At 56.1% G+C, this 12,126-nt stretch overlaps 1 protein-coding gene across 1 annotated transcript in view; it reads left to right on the forward strand.

The window, feature by feature from the left end:
* The window catches only part of H6PD (hexose-6-phosphate dehydrogenase/glucose 1-dehydrogenase), a 37,369-nt gene that overhangs the window by 18,869 nt on the left and 6,374 nt on the right, over nucleotides 1–12,126 (forward strand). Inside the window, exon 4 of the mRNA XM_060088923.1 lies at nucleotides 11,487–11,756. Within this exon, the coding sequence (XP_059944906.1) occupies nucleotides 11,487–11,756 (270 nt within the window). The remainder of the gene's footprint in view (nucleotides 1–11,486; nucleotides 11,757–12,126) is intronic.

The raw sequence follows: 12,126 nt of genomic DNA on the forward strand, positions 1-12,126 counted from the left end.
GTCATCGCTGCCCTTAGGGAGTGTGCAGTCCCGTTAAGTAGCCTTGGCCCAGGTGCTGAAACACGGGCCAGCAGTGAACCCTGGGAGGTAAGCTGGCTTTCCTGTGAGTGTGGTGGAGGCCGGCAGCTAGCACGAGGGCTCCCGGGCTTGTATGCAGTGCTTGCACCAGCGGCGCCCTCTGCCTTCTCCTGCCCCCTGCTCGCCTCCTGTCCCTCCTGTGCATTCGTTCTCAGCTCACTGGTCACTCGGTTGGGGAGCCTCTGCTGACCGTCCCGACAAGGTCCGCTTCTGCCGCACACTCAGAGCTCACGTGCCTCCCTTCCCTGCCCCTCTGCGCTCTTGGCCTCATCTCATCCCCGCCCCATCTGCCTTTGCCAGCTCCTCGCTGGCACCTGGCACACACCTGGGAAGTGCTGACCGAACACTGCAGGAATGAGCGGTGTTGACCTGGGAGTCAGGCCTGTCTCTGCATCCGAGTGACCTCAGCATGCCCATTCCTGTCCCTCATCTGTGAGGCCAGCGGGTTGTGTCAACAACAGCAGCTGAGGCCCCTTTGAGCTCCAGCGTTCCGTGATTCCATCATGTCTTGCGAGCATTGACTGTGTGTGTTCAAAGCATCGGTTCTTACCCCAAATCATTAAAGCTAATTCTTACTGTTTGCTGATGCCCCCAGTAGCCATATGAGGTGGGCACTGGTATTAGCTTCCACCTACAGACGAGGTTTGGTGACGAGCCCAGGGTCACGGCCGGAAGTGGTGGCCCAGGCAGTCTGGCCCCGGCCCCAGGCTCTGCGCCACTTCAGTCAGCTCGTCCCCACCACTGTGTTCCGCAGCCCGAGCAGCAGTGCCAGAGGCCACCGTCCCCACCCCACAACGTGTGCCTGGGCGGAGGGGAGGGCCCCTCGGGCCTGGATGAGGGCCCAGGAGGTCTGTCTCTTTCTCTTTCCCTTGGTGACTCTCTTCAGCTTTCTCCCCTTTTGTCTTTGAACGTGTGTTTAGTGCTATAGAAGCTCTCTGGGGGCTGCAGTGATAGAGAGGTGTGAAACCCAGCCGCAGTCCCCTGATACCTCAGGGGTTCACCAGGGGAGGTAATATATCGGGACAAGCTCTACAGTGAATGATGCAGATGGTGCTTTGGGGCCGGGGCGGGGGGGGGAGGGGAGGAACGGTGGGCTGGGGTGTCGGGCAGGAGGCAGGCCTCGAAGGGCTTTGCTGTCCTTTAGGGGAGCTGGGTTCCTCCATCTGGAACCCATATGAGAAAAGAGGTGCTCTCCCCACTGCAGTGAGCCTTCGTGGGTCTCGGGGATCCTTCCCAAGCCCCCCACGTTTCCCGTCCCGTCCTCAGCAAGGGCTCAGGCCATGGGTTTCCTCCCTGTGCCCGTGTGTGTTGGGTGTCCTGGTGGGACTGAGGGCTGGGCTGTGCCCTGGCTTCATCTGCAGAGAGATGAGCTATAGATCCGGCACTGAGAGCGCGGGGCGGGATGGGAGGCGGCCTCTGTCCCCCAAGCTGTGGGCCAGGGGCAGGGGCCAGCGCCTCTCTGCCTGGGCTTGACACGGGGTCTTCTCTCCTAGCCCATTTCTGGCAACTCCTTCCCGGGCCCACCCTGGGTTGGGGAAGAGCCGTGACGTCTGGAGTTACCAGTTGGCGTCGTTGCCTCTTATTTCTTCCAGCCCTGCCACACCATCCTTCTTGCCATCTGATGTCATTTGCAGGATCCCTGCGGAGCCAGGGGCTAGGCAAACTGCAGGCCTGCTTCTCCTTGCGAAGGTACCTTTGGATGGTGGAGAAAGGAAAACAGAAGGCAAAACAGAAAGGCAGGGAGAGGCCTAGGCAGGTCTGTTTGCCACGGCAGGCCTATGGCAGGGAGTCTCGGGTTTGAACGGCAATGTAACAGCCGAGGTCCAGGAAGGAGGGTGGCGCCGCACCTCTGCCTCTGGGCTGCTGTGTGTGACCAAAGCTCAGGCCCTGTCGCCTGCGGGGTGTGGGCTCCGAGCAGTGGGTCTCACTGCTGCCAACCCCAGAGCACGTGCTGCTTCACTTGGCCCAGAGGCAGAGAGAGACGGAGCAGGGCAGGCGGCGGGGACCCCCCAGCCCTGAGGGGCTTGCAGCCAGAGGGGAGTAGTTCAGCCCACTGTCCTCGTCAGAGGTGGCCAGCAGGACTGCGGCTGTCCTGGGTGCTGGGTCTCCCTGGTCGGCCCATTCACCTGCTGGTGGGATCCACAGGCACTGGTGGTGTATGGTGGAATGACTTCTTGCCTCTGGGCTCATCCCCGCAGGGTGGGGCTGTGGACCTGGGTCCTCGGTAACAGTGAGAACGGAGGGTCTCTTCTTCTCTGTGTCTGGGTCTGTCTCTTTCCCTCCCTCCCCTGCCCCACCTTCTGTCTGCCTGTCTCTCTTTCCCCTGGGGCTCGGGGACCCAGAATGACAGGGTTCTCTGCAGCCCAAGGAAGCGGCCTGGTACAGCCCCGTGGCCCCAGCACGGACCCTTGCTTTTCCTTCTGGGTCCTGTTTTGGAGCCCATCCCCCAGGGAGGCCCTGCAGGAGCTGGGGACCCTGCAGCCGCCCCACCATGGCCAGTAGGCCCCGTCCCAGCACATCAGGGCCTCGGCTGTGCCTCCTCGTGGGGTTGGGGGTGGGAGGCTGCAGGAGGAAAGACTGCCCTCCCCGCCAGAGGTCACCGTGTCTTGATGTCGTTTGATGAGCTCAGCAGGCGAGCTGCCGCAGCAGGACTGAGCGTGGCCAGCAAGCGTCCAGACAGGATTCCGAGCCGCGTGGTCTGGCCGTTAAGCAGAAGGACAGTGTGGCGGCACTCCCCCTCCCCCACCCCCCTCGCTGACTCCTGTGCCAGGAGGCCCCGGCGGGCCCACTCCTGGTGGCAGCCTAGACTGCGGCCTGAGTGCTGGTAAGGGAGGGGCTGCGGGCGCTGGCACGGGGGCTTCTGAGCTGCAAGGTGGTTTGGATGTCTCCCCGACCCCCAGCCCCACCCTCCAGGCCCCCCGGCTCCCCCGCTCTGCCGCCGTGGGAGAGATTTTTCCTCCCTTTCTGCCGTAGCCTCTGGCCCAGAGGAGTTTGCTGCAGTCAAGGCTGCTGCGTGGGCAGGAGCGGGAGAGAGCAAAGGGGAGGCGGGAGGAGAAGTGGTCCTTCTGCAGCCCCAGCGCCCAGCTCGCTCTCAGCCTCATCTGCGGTACCCCTCTGGGGAGTCCCTGTCCAGTGAGCCCCTGAGAGTCACAGAAACCCTGGGTACCTGCCGGGGTCTCCTGAAGCAGCACTCCGGGCCGTCCAAAGAGTGACCTTGGCTGGGCCACTAGCCTGTGTGTGGAGGTGACCCCTGCCGGCCCTCATCGCGGCCACTGGGAAGGGCTGTGCTGAAAGGGGGGCTGGTCGCTCATGGACTGAGGTGCAGCCGTGCAGGCCAGGCTGCCCTTTCTTCCGGGGGTGCTGGGACATGGTCCCAGGTCGGTGGCCCCCCGGAACCCGAGCTCCTAACCACTGCGCCTGCAGCGTCCGTCTGTCCAGGCCGTCGGCAGTTGGCCTTCCTCCCAGGATGTGCTCGGGCTGTCTCTCTGCTGCCCTAGATTCCCCTCTGGCTGGAAGCCTCTTTTTTTTTTTTTTTGCAGGGGAAAGGAGGGAGACTTCCTGAGGACAGTGTAGCTGTCACTGCTTTGGGAGGGTCCCCGTTCAGACATTGGCATGATGCACGTTGACCTCTGAGGGTTGGAGTGATCATTCCATACCCCTCACTGAGGGACCAAGGCAGCCGGCATCCTCCCAGGCACGCACCAGCTGTCTCGCCTCCCAGCCTGGTGTGTGAGGAGGGGCTGAGAGGTCGCTCAGCTCTCCTTCCAGCCGTCTGTAGGGCTGTCTGCAAGGTGAGCCCAGGGCAGCTGCCGGGCCTCCAGCCCCTGGACCCTCACTCTCCTTGGCCCTCCGCCTTTTTATGTTTAGTGGTCCCAGAAGCTACTGGTAGAGATGGCAGCTGGCTTTTAGTTTTGTTTTGTTTTGCTGGGAAAATCCGGATCTCCCACAGTGTAGAGGCAATGAGGAGGGGGTTTCTGGTCCCAGATCTGAAGGCTGCATCTTCAGCACGATCTCTACATAATGATGGTAACCCCTGTTACCTCTCTCTTGGGATTCTTTTAAGGATTAAAGCAGATAATGTGCATGGAAGTACTCTACAAATGGAGATGCTGTTCTCCTTCCAGGTTGGCAGGGAGTGGAAGCAGCAGTGTTCTCCGTCTCTCTGGGCTCCATGTGGCTTGTAGGTGACTTGTGTTGGGTTATATAAAGACCCGTAATTGATCTGCAGTTTCTCTCTTATGTCCTTTTTTTTTTTTTTTTTTTTTTTTTTTTTTGCGGTACGCGGGCCTCTCACTGTTGTGGCCTCTCCCGTTGCGGAGCACAGGCTCCGGACGCGCAGGCTCGGCGCCCATGGCTCACGGGCCCAGCCGCTCCGTGGCATGTGGCATCCTCCCGGACCGGGGCACGAACCCGTGTCCCCTGCATCGGCAGGCGGACTCTCAACCACTGTGCCACCAGGGAAGCCCTCTTATGTCCATTTTTCACATAATATTATCTCTCTCTCTCACTTACGTATGTATTTAAATTTCCATGTATTGACACTTTGTGTAATATATACCTTTCAGTAGCTCTGTGTTTCTGTTCAATTCTGTTTATATCACAGAATATGCATTATTCTATTATTAGGCATCTCAGTTTCCATTTTTTGCTATTTTAAATAGTACTTTGCACGCTTAAAAAAATTAAGATACGATTGACATACCATAAAATTTACCCTTTTTTAAAGCATACACTTCAGTAGTTTTTAATATATTCACACACTCACGCAACCATTATCTAATTCTGGAACATTTATGAGTGTTCTAAAAAGTGTTTCTTCTTAAAGTAGACTTCTGAAGTGGAATGACTAGGCCAGAAGGGTGAACACGACTTCATGGCGGTTATTACATCTTATCGGACTGTTTTCCAGAAAATTCGCAACAGCAGCGTCCATCACTAGTGGTATTCCTACAGCTTTGCCCACGTCGGGCGCCCCCGTCTCCCCTGTTCCTGCCGGTTTGGTAGGTTTGCAGCAGCTCTTCTCAGGCGTGTGGGACACAGATGCTTCTGCCCCACGTGGGGTGCCGCCCCGTGAGGTTTCAGAGGGCAGCACGACCAAGGGGCAAAGTGACGGGTCTCCCGTGCTTGTGATCCTGTGACGTGCACGAGCTCTGGGTTTCAACAGTTTGGGAGCCAAGTTCATAGGGGTCTTTGTTCCTGTCGTCCCACCTGGTCATGCTTTATTCTGTCCTTGTTCGTGTATTGATGGGCTTTTACCCCTCAGCTTTCAACCTAGGAAGGATGCGAGGAGTCATTATGGATCCTTTTCAGGAAACATCAGTCCACAATAACTGGTGGTAACCAGAAGAAATCACATTGTTGGGTGCCGTCAGGAGGACCAGCCCCGACCTTCCTCTCCCTGCCTGTCTTCTCCCCCATGAGGTGCCAGCCCTGGGCCTGATCACTCCACGTTAACTGGAAGTACAGCTAAGCAGGAAAGGATCAAAGTCCACAAACGTATGGGCTGTGCTAAACACAGGCACACCTCCACCCCATCCCGAAGCTTGAGATTACGAAGTGAAGGAAGCTCTCATTTGCACAGCGGCTAGTAAACCTATGAATGCGTTCTCCCCAGGAGTGAGAGAGGATAAAAATAGGAAGGGGGCCCCTTAGGGATTTGCTGAACTAATGACTAGTAAGCAGAGAACAGGGCTTTTTAAGACTCTGCTGTATTCTCTCCATAAAGAATTCATCTGTTCTCAAAGCTTTAATTATCCTCTTTACACTCTTTAATCTCCTGTATTTCATTGATTCTAAGACACACATTTTTACATATTTGAACCTCTCTAAAGCTGGGTTTACCATTGACGGGGTGATATCGTTGAATTGGCAGCCTGTTTCTTAGTGGTGACAACATAATGATGCTTTCACCATCATTGGCATCTTTGATGTGATGAGATTTAGTCTGTCTCCAGCATTCATTGCCTTCCCAAGCCCTAGTATCACACCTCCAGCTACCCTTGAGATATTTTCACTGGGTGTGTATCACCACGTCAGACCCAGCAGATTTAGAACTTAAACCATCATGGCATTTTTCTCATGAAATACCGTCTGCTTTTTCTAACTTCTTTATTTTCAAATGGTAACCATTCTCTGAGTTGCCCAGCTGGTAGCCTTTCTCTCACAGCCCCTGTAATAATAATGCTGGCCAATGTTTATTAGTGTTTCCTGCATGCCAGGCACTGTTCCAAGCCCCATTAATCCTCACAGCAGCCCTACAAGGCAGGTACTGTGACCAGTCCTCTTTTACATGTGATGAAGAGCCACTCGCCCGGGGTCACAGAGCTGAAAGGTGGCAGAGTGGGTACTTGAACCCGAGCAGCCTGGTTCCAGAGACTCCAGATCACAACTCTTGCACTGCCTTTCATGGATCCAGCCAGTGACCATGCAGTCTTCACTCATGCACTGAATAATGTCTCTGTGTTACACTGTTTGCTCCGGCCCCTGTTACTTCCTATGATTGCAGCAAAAGCCGCCCCGTTTCCACCAGTCCCCTCTCTGTTCATCTTGCCAATCAGAGATGGCTTAATCTTCCCACAGCGCCTCCTTCAGGGGTCCACTTCCCTACTCTTAACACCTTTTTAAAAAAAGTTTTGTTGATATACAACTCACATATCATACAGTTCACTTATTTAAAGTTTACAATTCAGTGGGTTTCGGTGTATTCACAGAGCTGTGCATCCGTCACCACGATCAATTTTAGAACATTTTCATCACCCCGCAAAAGAAGCTCTGTACCTCTTGTTTCCCCCTGCCCCAGCCCCTGGCAACTGTTAACTTACTCTCTGTCTCTATGGATTTGCCTATTCTGGACATTTCATGTAAATAGAATATACAACATGTGACTTTCTGTGTCTGGCTTCTCTCACGAAGCATAATGTTTTCAGGGTTCTCTGTGTCAGTGCTTCATTTCCTTTTCTTGCTGAATAACATTGTGTGGATGGATGTACCACATTTTATCCATTTACCAGTTGGTGGACATTTGGGTTGGTTCTACTTTTTGGCTATTGTGAAGGGAACTTTATTTTTATTTATTTATTTATTTATGGCTGCGTTGGGTCTTCGTTGCTGCGCGCGGGCTTTCTCAAGTTGTGGCGAGCGGGGGCTACTTTTCGTTGCAGTGAGCGGGCTTCTCATTGCAGTGGCTTCTCTTGTTGCGGAGCACGGGCTCTAGGCGCGCGGGCTTCAGTAGTTGTGGCTCATGGGCTATAGGGCACAAGCTCAGTAGTTGTGGCACATGGGCTTAGTTGCTCCGTGGCATGTGGGATCCTCCCGGACCAGGGCTCGAGCCCGTGTCCCCTGCATTGGCAGGCAGATTCTTAACCACTGCGCCACCAGGGAAGCCCTTGGCTATTGTGAATAACGCTGCTCTGAACATTCATGTACAAGTTTTTACGTGGACATATGTTTTCATTTCTCTTGGGTATGCACCTAGGAGTGGAATTGCTGGATCATACAGTAACTCTGTTTAACTGGTGAGGTCAAGAACTTTTAATAGCTCCTCAAACCCCTCCGTCTAGTTTCCAAAGCCCTTTCCATCTGTTCTCAATATCTGCTATTCAGAATCGCAACCTGGCCACTTCTGCCAGACCAGGCTCACCCTCACCATCTGACCTGCGTGTCGGGGCCTCTGACCTCCGGCTCATGCTTCTCACCCCAGCTAGGACATGGTCCAGGGGCAGAGTCAGCCCACACATATATTTCTTTGAGACACACAACAGTTTAAAAAATCTGAATTATTTGAGCTAGTGAGATGATACTTAATGATGCAGATTTTCATGTTCTCTAAAAATTGCAAGATTTGGTCACCGTGGGCCCACATACCTGTGAGGTACCCCCCACCGGACTGCAGCTGAGGGGCACAGCCCTACCTTGTCCTTCTCACACCTTTCCTGGCCTGCTAGGTGCTGGGGTCCCTGACCTCTTACCTAGACCATCCCTCCAAGACCCAGCTCGGCCTGCTGCTTTGACCGTCGCGCTCCACTTCCGAAAGCCGCTGGAGCTCGCGCTGCTCGGCTCCACACAGGAGGCTGTTCAGATGGGAGTGCTGGGCAGCTACAGGGGGGCTGTGACAGCACGAAGAACTGCAGGCTCTGGGGCCAGCTGCCTGGGTGCAAATCTCATGTTTACCCCCTTCTACCGGCTGTGTGACCTTGGGCCAGTTACCTGACTTCTCTGAACCTCAGTTTCCTTACATTTTAAAATGGGGGTAGCAGTAGGACCCCTTTATCTGTTGTTACTGTGAGGGGTAAATGGACTGATACACATCTGTTATTATCAATATTATCCTTACTGTCTTTTTCCTGATGTCTTCTCAGTGATGGTTTGTGAACTTTGGAGACCAGACCGCGGCGGGGCTGGGAGCTCAGCCATGGCTTCTCAGCGGCGGTCGCGCCGGGCTGGTTGTCCTGTGCGTCTGGGGTCCTGCCTCCTCAGCCAAAGCTGCCGCCTCATGCTCCAGCCCCGAGGACGAGGGCACCTTCCCACGAGCTGGCTGTGGGCCTCACTTCCTGCCCCGCAGCGCTGGTGCCGCCACCAGGCCTGGCCTGTGGGGCTGAACTCGGGGCACGTCGTCCCTGCTCACCATCCAGCTGGCTTGAGAGAGATGGTGAGCTGGGACAGGGCAGGTGGGCCGGGCAGGTCTGAACCGGGAGCCACTTCTTTTTGTTTGTGTGAATTAAATATTGACCGGCTAAAAAAGAATGCTTACACAATCTAGGGAAGATATGCAGAACTACGTGTGACGCATGCCAGGGTACCTGCCAACCTTGTGTCCCTCCCCCAGATTCTATCCCAGTCCCTGTCCTTTGCGTTCCAAGTTTCAGGTGGACTTTCCCCTTGCTTCTCTTTATTGTTTCGATGTGTGTCCGGTTCCCTAAACAACGCGCTGTTTCATTTCGAAGAACCGTCACACTGTGTGTGTGTGTGAGTTGAGTCTTTCTGTCCCTTTAACCTGCATTCACCATAATCTCTCCAGACCTGTCTTCTAATAACTGACTTTATTTCCAACTGTTCCTAATCCATAAAACCCATCTATGGAATTTCTGATTTCCCCTTATATTTTTCATTGATTGAAATTCTGTTTATTCTGGTCATTTTATGTCATATTTTCAAATTGAATTTTTATCAGAGCAATCAGGTTTCTCTCAGCATTGTGCCTTTGAGGTTGATTCCTGACGATGTGTGTGTGTTCACTTTCTCGGCCATACAGTGTTCTGCGATGTGACTGCAGCAGTGCATCTGGTGCTCGGGATGCAGCAGGGAGCAGACAGATGCAGTCCTACTTTGGTGGAGCTTCAAGGGTTCCAGGGAAGACAGATAAACAGGCACCAAGTCAGTCAGGTGAACTGGCCAAAGACAGGACCCCCAGGAGGAGAGGCCAAGAGGTCGGTAAAAATCTCCTAGAAGCTGAGACCCGAAGGAAGAGTAGGAGTTGCTGGGTGGGAGAGCTGGTCCCGTCTTACAGGCGGTGCTCATGAACCTTGGGTAAATGATTGCTCTTCCTATTGTGATGTCGCCTTTTTCTGTACGTAAGGCTGTGATTGGCCCAAATCTTGGCAAGTCAGCTGAATGTGAACATGTCGTCTGAGCTGTTGTGCATTTGAACCCTAAGCCTTTAGACCACTGCGTTGTATGTACTGGAGTCACTGATAATCAGAGTTCATGCCGAGGTCTGGAGGAGGGAGAGTAACGTGTGTGGTTAACCGGCTTCTGACTCTGCTCGTCCTAGCCCTGGGCCTCTGATTCTTTCTTCTTGCGTAGAGCCAGGACAGTCGTGGTACCTCCGTGCGGGATCTCGTGGGTGTGACGGGGACAGTCGTGGTACCCTCCGTGCGGGACCTCGTGGGTGTGACCAGGGGGCGGGTGCCTAGCGTCTCCGCACTGTCCCGGGCACAGCAGGCATCGGTTGTCACTGCCGGGCTCTGTGATCAGTGTTCGGTGTGTCCCCCTCTTTTAGCCTCTCAGTAACTGTCCACCGGGCAACTTGCCGTCTCCACCTGTATGTCTTAAGCTTAAACACACCTAAAACGGAGCTCCTGGTTTCCCCTCCACCAGACCATCCGTCTCCTAGTCTCCTCATCTCAGTCGATGCCGCCGCTGCCCATCTTTGCTCAGGCCCGAGTCCTAGGAGTTGTCTTTGGTCCCTCCTTGCTCGCGCTTACCGCATCGGTCAGCGGGTCCGGTCAGTTCTGACCCCGGAAAGCATCGTCCGCTCCCTCCAGCTGCCTTGTTGATGCCACTTCAGCCCAGGCCCCACCGTCTCCCCCTGGGCAACCGCACAGCCTCCTCCTCAGTCTCCTGCTTCTGTAGCCGCTCTCCCCGCAGCAGGCCGGGCGTCCGTGAATGTGCGGAAGAGCTTGATGTGTGCTGCCTGAGACCCTCCAGTGGCTTCCCCCGAGCTTAGACACAAGTCCAGCCTCGTCCCCAGGTGCTTCGAGCCCTGCCCTCCTGCCTGCTCTCTCCCGCTCACCTCCTTCTGGGCGCCTGGCAGCCGAGCTTGTTCCTGCCTCAAGGCTTTCCCTCTCGAAGCTCCCCTCCATCCGGAATGTTCTCCCCAGCTTCTTTTTTTTTTTTTTTTTTTTTTTTTTTTTTGCGGTACGCGGGCCTCTCACTGTTGTGGCCTCTCCCGTTGTGGAGCACAGGCTCCAGACGCGCAGGCTCTGCGGCCATGGCTCACGGGCCCAGCCTATCTGCGGCATGTGGGATCTTCCCGGACCGGGGCACGAACCCGCGTCCCCTGCATCGGCAGGCGGACTCTCAACCACTGCGCCACCAGGGAAGCCCCTCCCCAGCTTCTTGCAGGGCTGCCTCTTCAGGTCTCAGAGGGGCCCGCCCGTTCCCTTCTGTCATGAGCTCTGTCTATAATGTTTTTGTTGGCTTTTCTCCCTCCCATCTTCCCTCCCTCCCTCCCTCCCACTCACTGTAAGCTGAGGGCAAGGACCTGTCTGTTGCCCGGTGCCTCGTGCCCTTGGTAGGGGGTGGCAGTGAGCCCCATTTGATGGCAGGATGCAGAGCAGAGACTCAGAAGTCAGGTAACTCGTCAGGGTCGTGCGCTAGCAGGCCGCCTAGGCCCTCGCTGTAACGTGCAGGGCCACACCTGCTGGCCAGGGCCCAGGATCCGCGCGTGCAGTTTGGCGTCTGCGGGGACCAGAGCCTTCCCCAGGCAGGTGCCTGTAGACGCCCAAGGGGCCTGACACCTCCTGGCAGAACGGTTCTCGTTGAAGGGAGGTGGCTCAGAGTCGCCCGCGCTCCTTCCCCCACCTGTGCTGCCCTGTGGCCCGCTCTCCGCACTGGGGACCCGAAGCACAGGTGGGGCTCCTGGCGCTCGTCGGGGAGCTGCTTACGAGCTTCGCCCTCCTCCCGCTCAGGTCGCACCAGCTTCTACGAGGAGTACGGCGTCATCGGCGATGTCCTGCAGAACCACCTGACCGAGATCCTCATGCTGGTGGCCATGGAGCTGCCCCTCAACATCAGCAGCTCGGAGGCGGTGCTGGGGCACAAGCTCCAGGCCTTCCGGGCCCTGCGGGGCCTGCAGAGGGGCAGTGCTGTCGTGGGCCAGTACCAGGCTTACCGCGGGCAGGTGCGCAGAGAGCTGCAGAAGCCAGACAGCTTCCACAGCCTGACGCCGACCTTTGCAGGTGGGCTCCGGGGCTGGGCGCGGGCTGCTGGGCCGCCCCCACCCATATCCCCCAGACGGAAGCACTGCTCCCAACCCGGACGCCCTTCAGGTTGGGTTGGAAGGGACTTGAAGTGGGGTTCTCACAGGGGTGCTCAGTGGTGAGTAAGAAGTGCCCCTGCCTCTCTGACCTCCCACCAGCTCAGAGCAGCAGGTCACCTGCTGGCTCCCTGTGGGCGGAGGACACCTCAGTGGCGGTCTCCATTCAGTCCACGTCCACGGATCCTGCCGGGGCTCACCAGTCTGGGCTCAGACCTGGCTTTGCCCTTGTGGAGCCTACATCAGCCCCCAGAGAGGCTGCAGACCTGCCTGCTGCAGCCGGGGGCACCCCC

This window comes from Mesoplodon densirostris, chromosome 2 (assembly GCF_025265405.1).
Source record: "Mesoplodon densirostris isolate mMesDen1 chromosome 2, mMesDen1 primary haplotype, whole genome shotgun sequence".
NCBI classification, from domain to species: Eukaryota; Metazoa; Chordata; class Mammalia; order Artiodactyla; family Ziphiidae; genus Mesoplodon; species Mesoplodon densirostris.